This window comes from Balaenoptera borealis (genome assembly GCF_965194805.1).
Source record: "Balaenoptera borealis genome assembly, chromosome: 8".
In the NCBI taxonomy this organism is placed as follows: Eukaryota; Metazoa; Chordata; class Mammalia; order Artiodactyla; family Balaenopteridae; genus Balaenoptera; species Balaenoptera borealis.
In genome coordinates, this window is record NC_138865.1 from 2,307,147 (window position 1) to 2,332,227 (window position 25,081).

General features: G+C 49.2%; 1 protein-coding gene across 6 annotated transcripts in view; it reads right to left on the reverse strand.

The window, feature by feature from the left end:
• Positions 1 to 24,650, reverse strand: part of SH3RF1 (SH3 domain containing ring finger 1) — a 164,243-nt gene extending 139,593 nt beyond the window's left edge. The window contains exons 1-2 of one of the 6 annotated variants that reach the window (XM_082402111.1): positions 24,555 to 24,650; positions 22,637 to 23,106 (exon numbers count right to left, since the gene is read on the reverse strand). In XM_082402111.1, the coding sequence (XP_082258237.1) occupies positions 22,637 to 23,029 (393 nt within the window). In that variant the 5' untranslated portion in view covers positions 23,030 to 23,106; positions 24,555 to 24,650. The other 5 variants (XM_082402110.1, XM_082402113.1, XM_082402114.1 and 2 more) reach the window with 5 other exon arrangements.
• Positions 24,651 to 25,081: the final 431 nt, after the last annotated feature.

Sequence of the window (25,081 nt, forward strand, 5' to 3'; positions counted from 1 at the left end):
TGGTTAAGACTCTGCACTTCCACTGCAAGGGGCACAGGTTCGATCCCTAGCCAGGGAACTAAGATCCCACAAGCCATGCAGTGTGGCCAAAAATATATATATATTCATATATTCTTTTTCTAGTTGAATTAGAAGACTTTTTTTTAAACAGAGGAGTAAAAATTATAATGATAAGTGACTCTGCCACTCTCCCCAAAGGGGAAATACTCTGCTGAAGCCATTTCGATCATTAATCTACCTGTGATTTAATCCCAAACATACAACTGCTTTTCTATGAAAACTTTTCTCCCCACACAGACACCTCGCTTGTGCAGTGACCCAAGTTCTAGCATCCGCATAATCATTTCTATCAAGCAATGTTTTTAGGATGCAATACCACTTCCAAAATTTTCCAAAGTTAAGAGAGATTTGAAAACATTCAATCCCTGTGTCTTAATAGCTAAGATCTGCGTTTACATCTTGAAAGTGTTTTCCTCAAACATTAGCACAAGAACTTGTTCAAAATACAGATTCCCGAGGGCCGGCCCCAGGAAACCGAAACCAGTGGGTCTTGGGGGAGGAGGGGGGGTGCACTAGGAATCTGCATTTTTAATAAGCACCCTGGTGTTTCTGATGCAGGTGGTCTCGAAAAATAGCACCGCGGGGAAGACAATTCATTTCCATTAGAGCTGTCTGTCCAGGCTTCAAGTCCGTGATTTTTTTTTTTCATTTGACACTTCTTAAACACTTGGATGAGTGTTTTTCAAGGAAAATCAGTGAAATGTCATTTTCACTGCAACTACAGCACAACACCAGAAGGCAAGGCACAGCAGACAGACTGAGGTATGCAGGAAAGCTCACCTCCTCTAAGGAATCATTTAAAATTACAACTGCATGCGATCTTGATCGTTCCAGGCTAGGTCTCTCATTTTCACCTTTAAACAATATTTTCAGCACTCCCCTGACTATTAATTTTGTTATCTCCATTCTCCAGTTACCTCATTCCGCTACAAAGTGAGAGGATGCCTGACATTTAAATCAGTCTCGGCAGCCTCTGCCCTGGGTTTTCAGGAAGTCTTGCTTTCAGGTACCACGCTTTCCTATTTGAACTTTTTAGAATCAGATTTTATTTCTGATCTTTGATGTCATTATTTTCCACAAGATGACTGAGAACCTACTGGAAATCTCCACCCAGCCACAAATGTAATTTGTCGCACCGACTACGGTCAACTCGTATTTTCAAATCACAAATTCAGATTTTCACTCAAATAACTGCAGACAAGGAGAGCTTACCCTGGCGTTACCAGAGTTGGTATGTGCAGTCTGTCTCCAGGGCAACAGAGTAGTAAACGAGGTTGTGAACCGCACTCCTGCTCGTTTGTGATCTAGCAACAGGCTTCTACACGCTCCCATCATGCTCTGGCCATCCCTTTGTCTGATCTCGAAATTACACGGAGTGACTTTTTGGTGGCTGTCCTACTATTTTGTTTTAAGACACTCTATTTCAAATTTTCTTGCTGTTTCCACGCACGTTACCTTTTTTTTTCTAATTTTCACTCTCAAGTCATTACATGCAGCTGCTCTACACAAACTGGACAGGGGCCTCACCACCATTCTCAACGTTTTCCATGTGAATTGAGGACTGTAAGTATTCAGTGGCTTAATTAGAAATCTGCAAACCCCTCCACACAATGGCCTAGTGCTGATTCAGTAAGAACTTCCTGCTGCTTTTGTAAAAGCTCTTCCCAGTTTTTTTTTTTAAAGCCACTACACAGCCGATCTCTTTCTACCCAATTCTGCAGTTTCACAATACATCTTCTTTTTTGTGAATTCAAGAATTCACTATGCTCCCAATGCCAGAATGTCAATCAATCTAAATTCTCTCAGACCACAAGTTAATAATTTAAATTCATCTAACTATAATCAGAATGACTTGAAGGGGAAAGAAACACAACACCAAAATGCATACGGGAATATTTAAGACAATATTTAAGATAGAATATGGGAAGGCTGTCTCATAAAATCATACAGAGGACAAAATAATGATTTTTTTTTTGAGTTGCACGTATTTAACCAAGACATAACGGCAACCCCAGTGATAAGCTTTTCTAAACTTAACCCGTGGTTTTCAGTTCCGTTTTTATAACCTGTTAACTCCTTTAATGTCTTTAAATTGTACTATTATTTAACAGTTTATTAATAGGAAACAGAAAGGATAGTAAATAAGGCTCTGCATGAAAAAGGTACTGATACTATAACAAAGCAAAAACGTGAGTTACCCAGTGTTTATTAAAGGTTACGCGAAACGCGGGATACACATATACAGAGATGACTACGCACACGTGTATACACGTACACAGAGATGATACAACACACAGAGGTGAACACGCTACAGCAAACACACCCGTATTCTGTGAGCAGATACGCCAGCATAATGATAGCACAACTAGCATCGAACATCCGTTTAAAAGAATACATTTATCTTTTGCTTTACTACAAACCAAATTCCTAGACTGGTCTAGATTTTAAAGGAATGTGCTTATGCTTACCATATTAAGAAGAGTGGCTTTGTTTCAAAGAGTAAAGGAAGAATAAACTTCTCGAACAACAGCACTTTGACAGAGTAACCTCCAAGAAGGAAGGAGAATGTAACTGTCACCTCTGAATGGATCCACTCAGAGTTAAGGCCTGTGTCTGTGGATGAACCGTGAACAGAGAGGCCCTAATGCTCGCGCACAAGCCTCACTGCCCGATGAGCTACATATTCAAATGTCCGTGTTAAATATCTCCATCTAAATTTGTCTATCGCTCACCTACATCCACTGCGTTCTGACAACCACAGATGAAGCAAGCTTGTCTTCTTACACCAGGATTAGCGAAAACAGTCAGAAAACAAAGGTCCAACTGGCCTAACACCATCAGCCATCTACCCTCAAGATCCCATTTTTGCAGGAGGAAACCTACATGGAGAAAACCACACAATCCAGCCGTAGCTAGAGCAATGAGAGTCAAGCCCCAGTTTCTGCTGCAAATAACACAGTCAGAAATTACAGCAAATGCAGCTGAAAGAAAAAGCAAAATCGCTGTGGTAGGTCGGTAATAAAGACTGTAGTCTTGTAACGGCAGGATATCCTGTAAAACGAACGTGTAATTTATAAATCATTTTTAATGCTACCAGAAACCAAAGGAAGGGCAATAGGGGACGATTTACAGAAGACCACCTTCGATACGTCTTCCCATAAAACCGAATCTACGGAAGAGAAAAGCGCTCCGGTTAGCTTTTAATGAAAAGGCAGGGAAAACATCTCTGGTTCATTCTCCTGTGCAAACACCAACTGCTTACGCCGAAAAGAAAAACAGTTTTGTCAGGGGTGTCACATCCGTTGTAGCTGCACTAGTTGAAGACCTGGCGGGTATAAGAGGACTTCACAAGCCAGGTGGCCCCTCCTCCGGCCCCTCCCCCTGGCCTGCAGCTCTCTTTCATGCTAAGGGTAAGTTGTCAGGCAAGGTGCTACTTATTCAAGTTCTACTCTGAAACTCAAATCATTTCATTGTGTGCAGAACGGGACTCAGCTATAGTTCACTCCAAATTGGAGCATGAGAAAAATATTTCAGAGAGAGCTCAGCCTTCCAAAAATAAGATTTGGTTGGTGGGGGGAGGTAGTAGCTAGGGAACAAAAATGGTCCCCAGCACGTCTCAGTCCTGCCACCTAAGTGTGCTGGGCAGGTGTTGTCGCGGAGCTGGGGCGTCTGTGACCCTGCCCTTCTGCAGCCTGTCACTCTGTTCTGCTCTACAGACTCTGACGAGGTCATGTTTAATGGCCAAAAAATCCACCACATGCCTAAAGGAGAAAGTAGAAAAAGATAGGCAGGCCTGCGGGTGTGACGTCTGTTGAGGCATGCAACTGTTATTTTAAACATAATTAGACTAATTGCCTCACCATCTCCACCGATGCAACTGCACACGCAATTAATTAGAACTGATTTTAAAAGCCCTGTTTGGAATCCTTTGTTCCCCACTTCCTACAGATCAAATTATCAAGGAACAAATTCAATTTTTCAACTTTTATTTTAAGAGAGGCACACACGTGCATTAACTGGGTCTGATCCACTAATGCAAGTCATTTAACCAGCAATTACTCTACTCTGAAACTAAAAGCCAACTCAAATTTTGAATACTATTATAAAATAATTCCCTGGGAAGTATGACCATCTTGCAAGACTGCTGGTGAAAAACATGAATAATCTCATAGCTCTCCATCTAGAAAGGAAGGTGAAAGAAGACAAAGTTCTGGGACCTCCCTGGTGGCGCAGTGGTTAAGAGTCCACCTGCCAATGCAGGGAACACGGGTTCAAGCCCTGGTCCAGGAAGATCCCACATGCCGCGGAGCAACTAAGCCCGTGCGCCACAACTACTGAGCCTGCACTCTAGAGCTTGCGAACCACAACTACTGAGCCCACATGCCACAACTACTGAGCCCGCGCGCCTAGAGCCCGTGCTCTGCAACAAGAGAAGCCACCGCAATGAGAAGCCCACGCACCACAACGAAGAGTAGCCCCCACTCGCCGCAACTAGAGAAAGCCCACGCACAGCAACGAAGACCCAACGCAGCCAAAAACAGTAAATTAAATAAACTAGTTTAAAACAAAAAGACAAGTTCCATTTCACAGGAAAATTAAAGTATCAAGAAAACCGCCGCTTAAAGAAAGTATCAAGAAAGCCGCCTCTTACCACGTGCTTTATTCTCCACAGGTTTTTCTACCCCCAGCCAAACGTAGTTCATTTTTAAAAAGACATTAAGGAAAACACAACAAAGTAGTGAATATAACAAAAAAGAAGCAGACTCACAGACACAGAGGACAAACCAGCGGTTACCAGTGGGAGCGGGGAAGGGCTATGTAGGGGGAGGGGAGGTACAAACTACTGGGTGTAAGACGGGCTCAAGGATGTATGTACAACACGGGGAACAGAGCCAATACTCCGTGATTACTGTAAATGGAAAGTAACCTGTAAAAATCGTACATTTGTTTTAATCTAAAAAGAAAAAAAGGCCTCCACGGGCTATTTAACAGAGTCGGGTGCGATGGGCTGATTGGCAAAATTGGGAAAAGGTGATGACTGAGGACAAAGGCTGAGATACTGGAGTTGGAGACGGGCGGGGAGGGGCAGAGGGGCAGGAAGATGACACAAGAGGTCGGTCGCAAGACGGAAAAGAGAAAAAGCAAGCTTGACGGCTGCAGGAAGGAGAGGCGGTGGGACCAGCTGGGGGTTCCTCCCGAATCGGCGTCTGCGAAGGGACTGAACCACGGGAGGGCAGCGCCCACAGCCGCGCCGGAGGTTCGGCCGCCCGCCCGGCCGCAGTGACCAGCAGTGACCAGCCCCGCAACGGCAGGCCTGAAGGTGGCAGCGGTCACAGCTCACGTGATCTGCGCTGACGTCTAAGCTCCCGAGGCGGCCGCACTCCGACCAAGGACGGCGATCCGCGCGGGGCACAGCACGGGCTGTCACTGCAGAGGGGCTTCCGCCCACGGGATCGGAGGCCGCGGAGGCGCACGCCCTTGCTGCAGGCTCCGCAGCTGAGGAACGGGACACGGGGACCAGCCACGCAGTCCTGCGGCCAGCGCTCCCAGCAGGGGCCGTGGCCCCCCGGAGGGGACACCAAGGGTGCCCCCAGCGCGACCTGCTGCCGCCTCACAGCGACCCTGGAGAAGCGCCCGGAACCGCCAACAGGCAGCAGCGGGGACCCTCGAAATCTACGTGGAGACGGACCGTGTGCCGACACGTGGGAAAGCACAGGATTCCCCGGGAGCGAGAAGCACAAAGACCCGCTCCCCTGCTGGGAGCACCCGGGCAGCGGCGGGAAAAATCGATTTCCAGCAGGCGGTGACCTCCCGGGCGGGGAGCCGAGGAAGCATATGGGGTCTGGCGTGGTCCCTGGTGACACACAAGGGACCACGGGGGATGCCCCGGTGAGTCCTGCGTGTAACGAACCACAGCCGCGACCAGATTCGGAGCAGGAAAGTGGCTCCTGACAGGAACCGACAGCAACCAACCCCCCACTCAGCTGGGGTATTTTGGAGAGGAAAATACAGGCTATCTTAGAACGAATCTGCATCCCCACTGCATCACAGGAGGGCTATGCCGGAGTCACGACACAGCCGAGATGACTAGGCGTTTCCACCCACTCCTTAAGCAGCTGTAGGTACAGAAAACAATGTCCCTCCTCCTCCCAAGAGTATGTGAGGCACAGGATTTGCAGAAATAAGTGAAAAAGACCACGTTCCTCTCTGCGCTCTCATGATTCTGGGAGCTTCACCAGAAGGGGTACTGAAGCGCTCTGTCAGTGATACAGGGCGTGGGTTCATTTCCAAAAGCTGAAAGCAGAGGCGCCGCTCTAGTCTGAAGTCACGTTGCTCACCTCTTGGGTTGAACAAAAGGGCTCACGGCAAGATTATTTTTTAAACCGTTCCACATTTATCCTCATAAAACCGAACAATACAAAATGAATGGCCAAATAAGCAAACATGACACTTTAATGTACTCATCTATAAAAGTTCTCAGTTCCAACTTAAAACATCTGAATGATTCACGATCATTTTCCCATTTGCCACATTTTTTCAGCATGACGTTTGCAGAGTAGTGGAGACCAACATACTTGAAGTAAAACTCATTCACCAATTTCTTGATTTAACAAATTCTTTACCGAGGGCCTATTACATGCCAGGCAGCGTTCTAGCTGCCGGGGATAGAGACAGAAATAAAATGAATCAAAGTCCTGGCCCTCACAGAGCTTACTGTCTATTTAAGGGAAAGAACAAACAAGTAAGTAATCCATGATTTTAAATGGACCTAAGTGCCACAAAGAAAAATTAAGCAGGGCAAGGCCAGCAGAGTGACAGGAGGAGGGCGAGGGGCTTTTGGGGATACGGTGGTCAGAGAGGACCTTCTGAGGAAGACAGCAAACTGGAGGAAGGGAGCAGGCCACGTTGAGATGCAGGTGAAGGCAGCCCTGCCCTCCAGGGAAGGTAAACAGCAGGTGACAAGGCCCCAGGCCTCGGTGATTTAATAAACGGCAAGAAAGCTTGTGTGGCTGGAGCGAAACACGGAAGCGGCAAAGACAAGGTGGAGGGAAGGGCGGGGCTCAGGTACGCGGCTTCCGTGTAACCATCCTGCAGTTCTGAACAACAGGCGTCACGTCACGCTGACGGAAACACCAGGGACCCCGGGGGACACGGCGGGGCAGGAGGACTAGTTAGGAGGCGATTTCAACAGTTAGAGCTTAATCTGACGCTCTAAACGCTTTCACCCTCAGATCTTGCAGGGGGTGGGGACCCACTTCTTAAACTCACCTCTTTCTAAAGAAACGAGACATGGAGACGTATTAGCACACATGCCTCAGCGACTTTATCAGTCTGAGAAACTGACAACTACTGTTTCAAATAATCTCAGTGGAGCAGCCTTAAAATCAAGCACAAAACACGACGACCATCCTCCCCTCCTTCACTGTAACTACGTGAAAGTCAAGTAGGAGTGAATAGCTCTTTTGTCCTTAAACAGGCTATTTGAAAAACAGAAGCACACTGTCTTTTATTGTCCATTCATGGTTCACGTAGCCCCTGGGGTTGGCTTTCGTCCTTCGAAAGCCTTTAATGGACAGGTACACGTAATCTGCGGACTGAGAGAGCTGAAGGCGTGGGGAGGGCCCACGGCTCCCCTGCGTGCGTGAAAGGAAAGGGGTATCAGGTACGCAGGGTGACCTCACCTGTGAGGTATGCGCCAGGGACTCAGAACAAAGGTGGCTTCCTTCCTTCATAAGGAAACACAATCTGTCCAGAAAACTGCTTCATTGCTCTTGAATGATTTAGGGCTGCACAGTCTACCAGAAACAGCTCCAGTCTTTAACCTCTGTTTATTTTATGAACAAAACTGTGTGTTACATCATTCTTTGTTCAAACCTTAAAGAAAAGCCCGGCATATTCATTAATCAAAACTATACATTATTGTTCAGGTCACCTTGGATCACGTGTGTTTGTGCCAGGTAAGTATATTTATCAGTCAGAGACTGTAACGGACACACTGTACATCTCCAGGGTCAGGACTCTGGTTTCCTGTCTGTGTGAAATGTGGAAGGAAGGTACTTAAGCTGATGTTTTAGGTTGTACTTAGTATATAAAAGGAAGGCCTGCGTTTTCACATTTTAGGGCATGTTGAGTTTTCCAGCGTATGAAGTGTTATTATCACTGCTCCCTTTTTCAGATAGGGATATCGATGCAAAACAAGTTCTTTGAGCACAGAACGCATTCAGTCATGGCTCGCCTAGATGCAACCAACAGAACACCAAGTTGCTGAAGTATTACTTCACTCTTTCAAGATCACAAAACATCTTGCTACATATTTTTCCTCCAAGGTCAGGTAGTCAAGAATTTACTCTCTTGAATCCCACACACGTTACTGCATAGGATCAGCTCTTAAAGTGATATCAGACCGTTTAAAATTGATTTTGCTGTCGAACTACGATTGCTACTATTTTCACCCTGAAGTTACTGATAGATAGCTGTGATCTAACTTCTCCCAGCTTTGCAGGTTGCCCTATCAGGACATAGCTGCCAATAACTGGCAATGCTGTATACTTGTCAGATAACACTCAATGGACTAGAAAAATTGATACTAAGTATCAAACTGAAAATCAATCTTGGCCTCCATCTGCCTTTAATTCACCTATTCTACTCTTTGGTTTAAGTTACCAATGTGTCTGGTAACTTCCAAGAAATGGTGACCTTTCAATCCAGTAACAGAGAAAAAAATGTGTACTGAACGAGCAAAACACAGCCTGTTTTCATACCTTCTGAAACTCCAACATTTATACGTAAGGCATGTTGAATAGGTCCCACCCTGGCCAGCACCCCCCAGTTACAGAAGGGATGGGTGGACCACACCGCAGCAGGGCCGCAGCTAAACAGAGATAAGACACCAGCCAGCTCTTAACGCCAGGACTCCCTGCCCAGACCCTGACCTGATGCCACTACTGGAAGGAGAAAAAAGCCGCCAGCAGGGGGGTGAGAAATTTACATACCAGGTTAATGTGAAAAATAACCTTGCCTCTCAGTCCAGGAAGTAAAGAAAGCTAAGCTCACAGAGAAGAAACTTAAAATAAACCTAGCAACACATGCGACTTTGCATAATAAACATGGACGTAGCATCAAGCTCCTCTGACAGAAAGCTCTCCACGTACAGCACGCCGAGAATGCGCGGTGCGAAGCATTTCTAAGGTTACCAAGCCTATCTGATGGGCTGGCTGTCCCTCAAGATGGACCCCTCTCTTAACTATAATGAAATGTTGGGTCGATGTAGCGCTACTTATTTGTGAGTATCACACAGCTCAGTCTCCTGACAGAGGCGATAGCAACTCAAGGTACTTCCACGCATTATAGTTAAATATCTGACACATGAACAATCACAGGGACTCATCCTTGCAGGTATCTGAACCAGAGCTGGCTTAGGATTCGAGAACTGGAAAGTGTCCCTTGGGGCTACTTTATTCTTCTAACTGCCCCCTTTCTTTCCCCTTTCTGCTTCATTTTCAGGAATTTTAATTTAATTTTGACCGTGCATGATGCCTGTCGTGGGATTTAAGGTGTGGAGGTGCCATTCATTGCTACCCACATCACCACCTGTGCTTCCTGCCATCCGCAGGATTGCCGGCCACAGGAATTACTCAGTATCTCGATCACCTGCACCAAAACCGAGGCCTTCATTACAGGTAACATTTTCACTCCAAAAGCAGACTTGCAAGCAGAGCAATCAGAAGGTGTCTGGTACTTCAGCGTGTGCTGTTAGGAAGCTGGACAGCCAGTTGTAACTCAATGAAGTTAGAACACTCCCTCACACCATGCGCAAAAATAAACTCAAAATGGCTTAAAGATTTAAATAGAAGACAAGATACCATGAAACTCCTAGAAGAGAACATAGGCAAAACATTCTCTGACATAAATCATACCAATGTTTTCCTAGGTCAGCCTCCAAAGGCAATAGAAATAAAAGCAAAAATAAACAAATGGGGCCTCACCAAATTTATAAGCTTTTGCACAGCAAAGGAAACCATAAGCAAAAGAAAAAGACAACTCTATGGATTGGGAGAAAATATTTGCAAAAGATGCAACCCACAAGGGCTGAATTTCCAAAATATACAAACAGCTTATACAATTCAATAAGAAAAAAAACAAACAAACAATCCAATCGAAAAATGGGCAGAAGACCTAAATAGACATTTCTCCAAAGAAGACATACAGATGGCCAAAAGGCACATGAAAAGATGCTCAACATCGATAATTATTGGAGAAATACAAATCAAAACTACAGTGAGGTATCACCTCACACCAGTCAATCACCGTCATCAAAAAGTCTACAAATAACAAATGCTGGAGAGGGTGTGGAGAAAAGGGAACCCTCCTACACTGTTGGTGGGAATGTAAATTGGTGCAGCCACTATGGAGAACAGTATGGAGGTTCCTCAAGAAACTAAAAATAGAGTTGCCATATGACCCAGCCATCCCACTCTTGGGTATATACCCAGACAAAACTATAATTCTAAAAGATACACGTACCCCTATGTTGACAGCAGCACTATTTACAATAGCCAAGACATGGAAGCAACCTAAGTATCCATTGACAGATGAATGGATAAAGAAGATGTGGTCCATATATACAGTGGAATATTACTCAGCCATAAAAAAGAATGAAATAATGCCATTTGCAGCAACATGGATGGACCTAGAGATTCTCATACTAATCAAAGTCAGAAAAAGACAAATACCATATGATATCACTTATATGTGGAATCTAAAACATGACACAAATGAACCTATCTACAAAACAGAAACAGACTCACAGACATAGAGATCAGACTTGTGGTTGCCAAGGGATGGACTGGGAGTTTGGGGTTAGCAGATGCAAACTAGTATATATAGGATGGATAAACAAGGTCCTCTTGTTGAGCACAGGGAACTACATCCAATATCCATCCACATATGACAATTCTCTATTACAGAAACAGCATTTGGGATGGACAGGTTTCAGTTCCCACGGATGGTTACTGACTCTACCGTGAGGATTACAGAAACAAGAGGTGGTTTAATTAGGAAGGTACTCAAAACTAAGGGCTCAGGGCTTCCCTAGTGGCGCAGTGGTTGAGAATCTGCCTGCCAATGCAGGGGACACGGGTTCGAGCCCTGGTCTGGGAAGATCCCACGTGCCGCGGAGCAACTAGGCCCGTGCGCCACAACTACTGAGCCTGCGCGTCTGGAGCCTGTGCTCTGCAACAAGAGAGGCCGCGACAGTGAGAGGCCCGCGCACCGCGATGAAGAGTGGCCCCCGCTTGCCGCAACTGGAGAAAGCCTTCGCACAGAAACGAAGACCCAACACAGCCATAAATAAATAAATAAATAAATAAATAAATAAATAAATAACCCCCCCCCAAAAAAGTAATCTGTGACTATGGTACTAATAAAAAACAAGAGGGAAGAGATATGGGAACATATGTATATGTATAACTGATTCACTTTGTTATGGGGCAGAAGCTAGCACACCATTGTAAAGCAATTGTTCTTCAATAAAGATATTTTAAAAAAAAAACAAACAAAACAAAACAAAACAAAAAAAACTAAGGGCTCAAATAAGAGACAGGAGAAAACCAAACTCTCAGAAAGAGAAGATCTGAGGGCCCAGGCGAAGCATGAATCAGCAATGCAGGGAGTTATTTTTACAGATACACATTGCATTGCACTCAGGAGGGTCACGTGACAGCCCTTCCCCAGCGCGAGGCTCTGTTCTACCCAGAACTTCTTGACCAGGCTCAGGGCTCCTCTGGACCGGAACCCAAGCACAGGGAGGAGCTGGCGGGCGTCCAAAGGACAGCGACTAAAGTGGTCAAAACATTAGGAAATAGTAGGTCCTAAGAAGACATGTAAAGGAAGTGCAGTATTTCGGCCAGATAAGGGCTGGTTAGGGCCGGCACAGGGAGCACTTCTTTCCCGTTAGGGACGGGACCAGAGGAATGGGATTAAACTGCAAGGCCGGGGATTTGTATTTGATACAAAAAAAAAAAAACAACAAGAACTTCCTGGCTGGGAAGACTGTGAGGCTCTGGAGCAAGTTGCCAACAAGGTTTGAAATGTCCTTTTCTGGAGACTTTAAAATACAGTAGGTGATCATCTTCATAAAATGTTCACTCAGTGTCCTTTCTTACCCTACAAAGGCAGGAAGTGAATATTTTAACTATAAATAGAAGCTCCATTTAAAAAAAACAAACATCCAGACTTATTAAAAGTGGAAGCACTGCAAGCTTCTTCACTGTTGCTGCATTTTAAAAATTCACCAGAAAGTTATCAGCTACTGGTGGCGCAGTGGTTGGGAATCTGCCTGTTAATGCAGGGGACACGGGTTCGAGCCCTGGTCTGGGAAGATCCCACATGCCACGGAGCAACTAGGCCTGTGAGCCACAACTACTGAGCCTGCGCGTCTGGAGCCTGTGCTCCACAACAAGAGAGGCCGCGACAGTGAGAGGCCCGCACACCGCGATGAAGAGTGGCCCCCGCTTGCCACAACTAGAGAAAGCCCTCGCCCAGAAACGAAGACCCAACAGAGCCAAAAATAAATAATAAATAAATAATAAATATATTAAAAAAAAAAAGTTATCAGCTACATAAATGTACTTACTTAGCCAGAGAGATGGGTCTAGTCACATAAAAAGGTGATCAGCTGCTCTAGGTAGGAGACATAAAAAGAACCAAAACATTGATAAACTAACCAGAGTGTCTATCTAAAAACATGATGGGCGTGCTCTGGAAGGAGGGGCGGGCAAGGGTGAGAGGGGTAAACAAAAATCAGCCGCAAGGAATAAAACACACACACATTCTACATCCAGCATCCATTAAAGGACCCTTGTGAGGGCATTGTAATCCTTCCTAACATCAATTTTTAAAACTTAGAACCAAACTACAAAGCACACCTAGTCTTTCTTACAGAAGTCTTAGGAAAGCTAAGACTTTTCAAAACTATACCAAAGAACAAAGTCAGAAGATAAGTATTTTAAATTATTTCAGCTATTATTTTCCCCACATCATCAAAAAGAGAGATAGGGAGGGAGGGAGGGAGGAAGAGGAAACAGTCATGGCTGGCCAGCACATAAGGAATTCCACGGCCGCTGGGGCCACAGGAGCAGGAGGAGGAGAGACCTGAGGGCGCCAGCTCCTTTCACAGCCCAGGCCCAGGGTCACACCCAGCCAGTGGCAGAACCTGGACGAAACCAGATTTGGCATCATTTGCAGTCACTAACTCATGAACAGCTTGTGAACCTAAAGTTTAAGCTGCCTGTTTAAAACAGAGCAAAATGCCCGATGACGTGTACATTACAAATGTCGGTTGACTAAATCACCAGACTCCACCAGCCCGCATGCACGCGCGTGCACACGAACACAGGGTTGACTGCACCACGTAACTGACACAGGGCACTCCAAGCTCTCACTTCTGGAAAGAGGATTGGCAGCTGAGCGTCGTCAGGCCCCGGGCACTGGAGGGCGGACCCTCACGGCCCCACGAATGACGCCGGGCTAAGGGAGGTGCCGAGCCACGCAGGTAGCAAGGGGCAGAGGGGGCTCTGCCTGGTGCCAAACCCCCTGCCTGTTCTGCCCCACGGCCTGCTCTCCTGCGCTCAGAAAGGAGCGTTCGTGCAGAGGAAGACTCAGCTCCCGAGTCCCCCCGACCCGTCTGAAGGAGCCTGTTTTCTGGGACATCTCCCCGCCCCGGATGAAGCCCCCGCTGCCCCAGACGGTCCCCGATGCCTCCCGTGGACTCTGCAAACTACCAACAGCATCCCTCCCCACTCCCACCCCACGTGACCCTGTGTGCAGGATCCAGTCCACAGCGTCTGCCCTCCTCCGCCCGGGCTTGTGCGACCCCAGAGAAGCTCAGCTACTTCCCACCCGCATTCAGCATAAATACGCCGCCCGCCAGCTGCCGGTCAGAGTGGGACGGCACGGCGGTGAGATGGGCTCAGGCCCCTCCAAAGGGCAGCACCCCTGGACGTGGGGACACTCCGTCCCCAGCTGTGGGGGGCTTCAGGCAGGGGGATGACACTGCGGGCGGAACAGAGGGAGGTCGTTCCGCCCAGGAGGCCCAGCGAGCAAACCAGCCCCAAGTCGGGCTCCTGGCTGCCCCCCGCCTTCCTGCTGAACGCCTGGCCCACCCTACCGTCCGTCTGAAGGTCCCTGTGGCAGGCGGGGCCTCCAGGGGACACCGAGGAGATGCCGGTGTCCCGGGGTGACTCTGAGGCCCATTTCACATCACCGCACCCAGACGATACCCAGACGCCAGCCTCAGTCTGTCCTAAATGCTTCACTGCCGGAGCTGGCCTTGGCTTGGGCAATCGTGCCAAAATTTTCAGGGCAGCACAGGAACTCAGATACAGAAACCCCTCGTTTTAGAGAAGAGGAAACGCCTGCCTATGGAACAGAAATCACTGGCTGCAAGTCACCAGGCCAGGACTAACACCAGGGCCCCATCACTTCACCACCGCGCAAGCGGCCCTCAAGTCACACTTCCTACATTCTCGCACCTCGTTCGGCGAGACCAGAGCTTGTGGTGCCACAGCTGGGCTTTCTTGGGCTTTGTAAACATTTCACACCGTCACCTGATGATGACCTTCAGCTAACGCTTCGGTTTCAACAAAATCACTACCTTCGTATGACAAGAGTTTGGGGTTTCCGTATCTTCTAATATTTTGAACTTGTCATAAAAATAAATAGAAAAATGAAAATGCTAATAGTATTATGTACTATGAAATACGAAATACGGAACGAAAGTAATTAGACTGACCAAAAGCGGCAAACATATTTAGCCTGAAAGACTTAAGCACTTCAGTTGTGCTCAGCTGCGGGGGAGAAAAGGTTAAAAACGTATGAAATGACGGAAATAATACATCAAAGAGTGTGTTTAAAAGACAAACTCAACCATGGGAGAAAAAAACTGAGACATCTGTTAACTAAATGTCACTTCGAATGAGCCGAGCAAATAAAAATTTAAGGTCTGAGGTTTCATTTATTACATACATTGTTTAATCTATGTGTTTAACGTGTTAAAGAACTTTGAAAGTTCTTTAAAGATATATGTTTAAAAACCAAGCAGTTATACAATGAAGAGTGTTAGAAGATTTTTAGCTCTACAGGAATTTAATCCCCTCGTAAGAAATCTAATGTTCACCCTTTCATCCTTGGTGTCCAAACACCCTTCCAGGAACCTTACACCGATGCCAGGGCTGCTGGTGCCCACACTGAGGTTCTGCTCCGTCGCTGCTGGATTATTTGTGGGGACGGCGGGGGGTCCTTCCCATGAATTACACCCAGGGATGGGGCCCCTACAGCAAACCCGCATTTCATCCTGGGCAGTTCTCACTACATTTTAAAATAAGGAAAATTCACCCCTGTTCATTCATTGCTGAATTATAAACAGTGAACATACAGTGTTTCAAAAGGATTTCTGTCCTTGCAAAAAACACTTGGAGGAATTTTTACTTCCTTAGGCTAAGAGAAGAAAGTTCAAACTTGACAGGCCTTGCCTTTCTGCACTATGTTTACTGCAACGTAATTCACTTGCACAGCCTGCTTACTGCTGCCTTCTTCCACGTTCCACAAGACAAATCATCTACTACTTAACTGCTACCGCCAACCACGTGGACCGGCACCTCCATCCCCTTCCCCACTACCTGGAGGAGCCCACTCACGGGCCGTCCTTGAAGCAGCTGTGTCTGCAGCTGCACGTCTGCCAGCCTTCAAGAGGCCAGCACTCCATCCTCCGGACGGGGCACGGGCTCGGCCAAGGGCGAGCACGGCGGGGCCGCGCACAGGGTGCTTGGAGCTCACAGGTTCTCTCTTTAGCGTCACCGCTCTCAGAAGTCTCTGAAGTTTAGAAAAAAGTGAGGAGATATACGCAGTCTTTAGGACAAAAGCTCGGAAGGATGAAGCCTGAGTTCCACAGTGAGGGTGCCTCAGCAGCAAGGCTGCTTCGAGTGTCAGGTGTCCACCCCAGGCCGCTGTGCGGCTGCGGAGAGCCCGCCTGACCCACGCCCGAGCGGCACCCGAGTCCTCGCCATCCCGGGGGCACACGCGACCCCCGATGCCGTGCACCCCGCGCCCGCCGGGCTGTGGGGGGAGATGGGGACACAGACACACGGGCAGAAGGCCCTGTGAAGAGGAGACGGGGACGGGAGGGGTGCGTCCACAAGCCGAGGACAGCGGGGTGTGCCGGGAGCCTCCAGAAGCCAGCGGAGGCCACAGCTCTGCCGACACCTGGATTTCAGACGCTGGCCCCAGAACTTCTGTTGTTCTCAACCACCGGCCGGGGGTGCTTCGTTACAGCGGCCACAGGAAACTAACACACGCTCAACAAACCTCTCCTGAGTGTGTCCTGTGAGCCAGGCACCACGAAGGTTCTCAAGAGTCACAGGTGAACCAAACTCAGCAATCCTGGCCCCGGGCCCCGCGTGGAGCTTCGGGCCCTCGGTTCTGCGTTTCTGTGAAGAAACGGAGCCCAGAGCGGCCGACACAACCCGGACCTCCACCCCCCTCCCTTCCCCGCCGCCAGCCACACCGGGGAAGGGCTGGGCCCACCTACCTCCGGGGCACGGGGTCCGCCTGCCCCTTTTTGTCAGAACAAAACAGGCACCAGGGACGGTGAGGCGAAAGGAGCCCCGCGAGTTACACTGAGGAAAGCTTCCAGGGCCGCAGCAGTGCGAGGGCGAGGGGACACGGTTAAGGGGGGTTAAGGGGACGAAGCGGGGAGCAGACAGGCCTGGGGTGGTGGCCGGCTCCCTCCTGACAGTGGGGGGCCTCGCACGAGTCTCTGGGCCTCTCCAGCCACCCTTCCCACGTCCATAACACAAGGATGCCTTCCTGACCAGCAATGAGAGCAGACGGGAAGCTCTGAGAGAGATGCCATTTCAGAGAAAACCTCAAATTGCAGAACAGCACGTATAACACGATCCTATTTCTATTCAGTTTTTTCCTGGGGGGAAAAACACACAGAAAAAACCTCTGCACAGTGGTCACCTCTGGAGATTAGGGACAGACAGATTAGAAGCCTTGATTTTCCCCTTTACATCCTTCTCTACCACAAATTTCTTACTATGAGCACGTATTACCTTTAAGTTTTTAAATGGAGAGAAAAACGGTATACAGTCATTGAAAAAGCATGGAGCATGATAATTCAGTGAGTTGTACACTCACAATGCGTGCACTCTTCCGTATGTACAGTGTACCTCAATAAACAGGTGTTTTCTTTTTAACGAGGTAGGTGTATGTGCTCAGCCATGACAAGATTTCCCAGATATATTCTAGTCATCAGATACGCAGAGTAGGGAAACCCACTTATGTCAAGAATCAAAACAAGCAGATGCATACACATATAAACACATAAGAAGAGATACAGAAGGACACGCATTATACTTCCAAAGTGGTGAACTTTTTTATAGCCAGAATGTTTTTAGGAACTCATTTTGCAATTTACATTTTGAACATTTTTTAAATAACAATACTCCTTAGCTGCAGAGGGTTGTTTGAGATTTACACGGTAACAGACGATACAAATGTGATAAAAGAAGACTCATTCAGCATTTCCGGTTGTACACAGGCTCCCTGCCCATCCCAGCCCTGAGCCTCGATGCAGGCCTGACTCAGGAACACGGGAGCGGTCAGGGCTGAGGTACAGGAGGGCTGAGCAGGGGTCAAGGATGACACGATGAATAAAGAAGAAGAGATCAAGAATGTCTGCAACACAGTGTTTGGCAAAAACAAACACCTTTTTCTACTTAGACTCGGCCACTGGGAAACATCAAAACCTCTCCCTCGGTCCAAACCACTACCTGGAAGTCTTGCTTCTTAGGTCCAGGAGGGATGGTCCCCGCTGTGCCCTGACAGCCACCCCCTGGCCAGGGGGAGCGGGTCCTGCCCACTCTCGCCCCCCTCCTCCACGACCCTCGTCACAGGCACGATCCTGTATCTCACCGCACAGTTCGGGGCCTCACCACCTGCTGCCTTGCTTGCTGTTTCTTGCGTGCTCGGCCTCTGCTAAACGCGCACTCTCCCCGACACGTGCGCTCGACCGATGCCCCGCCCAGTGGCGTCACCCCCTCCCCCTCCCCCCGCCCCCCCCCTCCTCCCGCTCCTGGACCCCGCCAGTCCAGCCGGCCAGGCTCCACCGGCGGGCCTGGCAGGGACTGAAGGTCCACCCGAGGTGACTCAGCATCCAAGGGCGCGGAGGCCTGACCCCCGCCCTCCCGCAGGCCTGTAGGACCAGCCCCGCCGGCGCGCAAGGGACCGAGGGGACCGAGGCCACGCGGGGCTGACCCACAGGAGCCCATCCACAGGCAGCACTGGGGCTGCACAGGCCGGCCAGCTGAAAAACAGGCGTTTATCTCATCATTCTGGAGGCTGTGCGCCTGAGACCGAGGTGTCGGCGGGGCTGGCTCTCCCCCCCGAGGCCTCTCTCCTCGGCGTGAAGGGGGCCGGCCGTGTTCCCACTGCGTCTCCCCTCTACCCGGCTCTGCGTCCTGATCCCCTCTTAGGAGGACGCCAGACTGCAGATTAGGACCCACCCGCGTAAGCTGCCTTCACCTTAAGCACCTCTTCAAAGGTGCCACCCCTGAGCGCAGCCTCACACTGAAGACCTGGGGGACGGGACTTCAACCTGTGAGCCTGGGGCGACACGTTTCAGCCGCTACCAGTCAGCTGCAGGGAGAGAGGGAGCTGGCGCTATGGGGAAGTGAAAGCGGCAGGGAGGAAAGCTCCCCTGTGCCCCTCTTCTTTCCCCGTCTCCCAGGCCCCTGAGGCACGCTCCAGCCACTTCTGTGCTGAGCCCGGTGGTAATCTCAGTCCCGAGGACCCCTCCTTCCGGCCCCACGGGCAGGGCACTGACCAGTGTGGCCGCGCGGTCCTGGGCGGCTCCCGGCGCAGTGCTGCACCACAGGCCTCGTCTTAGGGCACCAGCCCGTCCCTCGCTTTGTTCTCACTCACTGTCTTCGTTTCTTCCTGGGAGCTCTGCCTCATCCGGCCGTAGGTCAGGACCTCTGGAATACTCTGTCCCTTTTCCCGCCAACCCCTCTCAACTAATTAACACCATTTCACCCTTAAGACCTCAGTTCAAATGCCTCGGCCTGAAGAAGCTTTTGAAGACACACAGACAGACACACACGCACTAAACCAGGCCCTCGCCTATCATCTCCCCAGCTCCCAGCCTAACACTTAGCACCTGTGATGACCTACCTGCACTGTTATCATGCTATTACAGGTGTGTCTCTCCCACCAGACACACTGGTTCATAAGCAGAATCTGAGTCTGGTTTGCCCAGCACTATCTATCCAGCAGCTAGCGCAGGGCCTGGTACCTAGTAAGTGCTTGATAAATATCTGCTAGATAAAGAAAAGAATACATGAAGTGCAAGTTAGTGTAAATCAGGGGTCACGTGATCAGTGTTTGCTGAATATGCTCGCTCTGAGGGAGCGAAGTAGCAGCACCTAGACAGACAGATACACGCACAGGTATTAGACCTGGAACCAGTGGAGCCACAGCTAGAAAGCAGAAATTTATTCCATTAGGTCACAATTCTACAGGGATTAATCACACATGTCCACATGGAACTCCGTACATACTTATATATATAAAATCCACCTTCTGCAGGTATTTTTCAGCCCCTGGAAGCAAGTGTCTGCAGCCACCGCTCCCTGCACCTCGCCCCACTGGTCCACTGTGGCGCCAAACCAGCAGGGATTCTTTACTCACAGTAAAGAGCTGGTGGTTTCCAGTGGTGACGCCATCCAACACTCTTCCATTTGCTCCTTCATATGAGGCAGGAAACACTAAAATTCTGGGAACAAGATGTGTGTCACACGTTGGAAATGTTCGTATCTGCTGATAACACCCAGTGTCCCTGAGGTACACGCATGAGGAAGCCACATGGCCACGATCTAACGGAACATGGGACATAACCAATAACCGAACTGCATCCCACGTGGTATCAGCACTGGCTTCCACCACACGTGGGAACAGGCTCTCACACCCCCGGGTCGAGTCAGAACAGCTGAGGATCTAGGATTTATGATGTCATTCACCTCAGGGGACACCCCAGGGGCTGGCTGACAACTCCACGGGTCTCACTTTTAAAAGAAGCATTTTCTAGTTTGGGATTCACAGATGCCAACTATTATATATAGAATGGATAAACAACAAGGTCTTACTGTAGAGCACAGGGAACTATATTCAATATCCTGGGATAAACCATAATGGAAAAGAATCTGAAAAAGAATGTGTATATATATATTTATATATATATATATATGTATAACTGAATCACTTTGCTGTACACCTGAAACTAACACAACATTGTAAATCAACCATACTTCGATAAAATAAATAAATTTTAAAAATAAAATAAAGTAAAAAAATAAAAGGAGCGTTTTCTGAAATGTATATATCTTTCAGGTCCTTGGGCTGTTTGTGTACCCCTGGTTGTTTTGAATATTTCAAAGTAGAAGGTACCAGTAATTGCTAATGAGAAATTATTTTAGACTTGGGGGGAAAGAAAGTGCTTTTGACAAGAATTACAGCATCTGCTCAACCCACATTACTGAATAATTTTGTTTGTTCACTGTCTTGTCCTCCACTCTCTGTGCCCCCCGCCCCCCGAAAGTAACAGACATGATCATCTCCTGCTTTTATTGGCCTCAACTACTTTATCCAGATTATAAAGCTCAAGCTCAATTGAGCTTCTTGGCAAGTAATTTTTCTCATGCCAAAGAAGAAACATAAAGCAAATCAGGAAAATCGTATCAGCCAGAATAATAACACTGACATCATCAAAATCACAGAATAATGTACCTAAGAAACGTGAAGCTCAACTTTGGGAGATTAGCAGTTCAAATAAGTGAACATTCCAACATCACATTGTCAGTTTCCACATCAGAAAGAAAACTTAAAATCCAAAGGACACTGAGCTGAATGCTTGAGCCCTCTTCTTAAATTCCTTTTTATCAGTAATCAAACATTCACCACATTCCTCACAACAGGTAAGGCAACGTGTCAACAACTGAGACACTTCTAGTCACAGCCAGAGGCTAGGCCTCTCCAGTCTAATTAACAAGGAAACAAAATCCCTCCAAGGAAGCAAATCTACCCCCTAATTAAGCGAAGCAGACCTGGGTCGGGTGTCTCAAAAACGATGGTTCTGAGGTTGAAATATTCATGAGGCCACAGATACTAATCGTGTAAACTCCATTAAAAGAAGGAAATCTAAGAAAACCCTATAAGCAGACCATTTCAAAACTAGGGGGCTTCAAATAAGCAAAGAAAACCTCCAGAACCCAAAGTTCTCACTAACTTTAAAAAAAAAAAAATTAAGTATGACTCAAAAGAAACTTGATAGCCTGGGGATAAAACTGTTTTCCAGCAATTAAAACACTTTGCGTACTCTACATCTAGTGATGTAAATACAGCATTTGTAAAAGATGAACTTGAGAAGAAAGGAATGCTTAGAAGGTAGTCATTCCCTACAGCTCCCAGAGAGCCACATCTGTGAATTTACACTAGTTAATGCCATCCCAAAGGGTTATTCCTACCTCACATGAAAAAAGTCAGTTTTGAGTGTTTACTACGAATTTTTGAAAAAAGAATTCTCATCCAGATTAACTGTTCTTTAAAAATAGATTCTCTCAGTTTGGCCAATTATCAAGATTGCTTCTTCCGACAAAAATGGAAGTGCTTTAATTATCGAATGTCCATAACTACTTTTTAGGTTTACAAAAATGAGAAAAGCATGTCTTAACTGGGGTGCGTCACAGGCAACATAATTTACATTTCTTCAAAATACCTTACCTTCTAGAAATTTCAGTAGTGGTAACTGCCCAGATATTTAGCCTCACTTCAAATTATTTCAACCCAAACCCAAAACCCAAGAAAAATCTTTCTGATGGAAACATTTCGTTTCACTCCCTATAAAACCCAACATAAAGCTACATCTTCTGCTGTCTTAGCATGGCTCTCAATGACATTTTGTTGCTACAGCAACAAAACTCTGCTACCTGTGGCCACGATTCGTTAAGAATTCCTCCAACCAGAAAATTCTGTGCTGTGCATTCATAAAACCAATAGAATGGCTCCAAGCCACTTAAAAATTAAAGCTCCATGTCCTACTTGTGATCTACCCACACACATATTTATAACACGTCTACATATATGCACACATACATACATACTCATGGCTCTCCCAACACCATCGAAAAGGTAAAACCACACCAAATTTCCATTTTAAACTCGGCATAAAAAACTTCTGTATTTTAGATTTCATTGAATAATTGCTACTGTTTCCCAAGATTTACCTTAAAACGTAATAGAGGCCCACCATCCGGGAGAGAATTTTAAAAACAAGAAGAATTATTTATATCCAATCTCATTCCAAAAAGAAAAAAAAAAAAAATTCCCAAGGCATAATCTCCTATCTGTTCCAGTAACGTGACTTCTTTAGCCATGAGCTGATTTAGAAAACATCCAAAGACTAAAGAATGCACACTGGCCATCAGCACCGCCACCCACCGCACCGCCTCTTCGGGCTACTCACCCTCACCGGGGGGCTCCAGGCTTGCGCCCGAGGCTGCTGTCCACCCTGGGGGCAAGGTGGATCTTTCGAGCTACAAGTGGCCACAGCGCTGCTCTGAGCCCTCGAGGCGTTTGTGCAGTTGGGGCCACTGCCCCCCGCAGGGCCGGGTTTCCAAGGCCTCTGCTTGATACCGTCCAGAAGTCTGACCAGCAGGATATTGCTTGGAAGCTGCTCCACGCCCGCGCCCACCAGAGTCCGGCACTCGGGGCATCTGAGTTCGTTGCGGGAACCGACGATACCCAGCAGGCACCGTTTGCAGAACGTGTGCTGACAAGGCAGGACCCTGGCAGAGACGTCGAGCCGCTCCAGACACACGGGACACTCCAGAAGGTCCAGAAGGGCCGACTCATCCATCTTCCTGTAGCTCACCGAGGGAGACGCTCCACGCGGCCCTGACAGTGGCTCATGTAACACCCATGTCAGACGCTGCTCTGGGGGCACCGGGGCAGGGGAAGAAAAGACAGAAAAGTATGATCATCGGGGGAAAGGTGCAGAGGAGAGCCAGGAACCAAACAGCACACAGAAGCGCTGCCTCTGAAGAGCGTAGCTCTGCTCTGGAATATGGGGCCTGAACTCCAGCGTCAACAATTTAAAACAAAATAGGCTTTCTAAGCAATTCAAAATGAATCCGGAAAGGTATCTAGTTCAGTGCGCAGAAAGAGCTACCAAGTACTATTCAGGACTCCTGCCATAAATAGGATTTATGAAACGTAATAAGAACATAATTTCTTCGGCTCTCAAAGTGAAATCTGCTGCCTTAGTAAAGTCCTCAACTCACCTGAGAAGGTGAAAGTGGCAAATGAACGTTTCCTCCACCTGAAATTCCTTTTCAATCCCACCAAGTTCCCAGTATTTAAGCCACTCTGGTGGTTAAGAAACCGCGCCTCATGTGATTTCTGTGGCACATGGTCCCAATATTAAATACATATGTTTCTTCGCTGCTCTTAAAAATAGAACTGTTTAATCCTGCCCAACCAAAACGAGACGAAGGTTCACAATTCTAAACAACACACTAAAGATGGGCCTGAAAGCAGCTCAAATATAACAGCACCCATCAGGGCAGCGGTTGCCAAACTCAGAAACGATTTCTGAACGGCCTGTGTTAATCCCATTCAGAAAATCTGGCAAAATTATCACCCAAAGAATTTGAGGATGGAATACTGGACTGAGAACCGAGGGCTTAATATGAAAAAGGGGCCATTCAGGAAAAAGCGTTCAAACCAGAGCCTGCACCGCTCTCCCCTACCCCCAGTTCAGTGTGGACGTGTCCAGGGGAACCGGGTGGCGTTGTGGACGTCGGCAGGAACTGCTGCCCCTGACGGCGGGGCGGGGTCGGCCGCCCCTCTGCTCGCCGCAGGTACTGCGGGCCCGCGTGGACGCCGGTCCAGGTGCCGGGCCGCCGGTGTAGACGCGCCCACGGCCAGGGGCGGGCGCCGCCCGCGCAGACGCCGGGGCCAGGGGCCAGGGGCCGCCCGCGCAGACACGCCGAGGCTGGTGCCGGGAGCCGCCCGCGCAGACACCCCGGGGCTGGTGCCGGGAGCCGCCCGCGTAGACGCTCGCCGGGGCTGGTGCAGGGGGCCGTCCGCCTAGACCCCGGGCCAGGACCGGCAGGGCCGGTGGGTCCCCCCGCCGCCTGGCCGCCGCCCCGCGCCCACGGGAAGTTTCGGGAGCTCAGGACGGCCCGCAGGCAGCGTCGCCAGGTCCTCCCGCCGTGCACCCGGGCGCGCGCCGCCGCCGCAGTGACCCGGGCCGGGCCGGGCCGCCCCGCTCCGCTCCAACCCGGCCCGGGGGGCGGGGGCCCGGGGACTCGGGGCCGGGGGCGGGTCCTACCTCCGCGCGGCGCCCTCTTTGTCCGCACGCCCCGCGCTCTCCCGCTCACCAGCCTCGGACGCCGCGGCCGCACCGGGCTCCGCTCGCCGCCTGCGCGCTCCCGCCGCCTCCTGCCGGGCCCGAGGGAGGAGGAGGGGAGGGGCGAGGAGGGAGGGGATGGGAGGGGCGAGGAGGGGGGAGAGGGAGGGGCGAGGAGGGAGGGGAGGGAGGGGAGGGGAAAGGAGGGGGAGGGGAGGGGGGAGGAGCAGGGGAGGAGGAGGGCGGAGAGCAGAGACGGAGGAGGAGGAGGAGGACGGGCGGGGGAGGCCTGCCGCCCGCCTCCCGCGCCCGGCCGCTGCCGGGGTCCAGGGTAGGTCCCGGGGGCACGGGGAAGGGGAACTGAGCGGCCGCCGCCGAGACTGGGAGGACGGCCGAGTGGGGACGCGCTGCCCGCAGAGGAGGGGCGGGTGCCACCCGGTACCCCGGACACAGACCCGGGCGCGAGCCTCGGGACCCGGCCCAGGACCCGGAAGGCGGGGTCGACGGGAAGCCCGGCCCGGAGGCCCGTCCTACCCGCCCGCGACCCGGGGGTCAGCC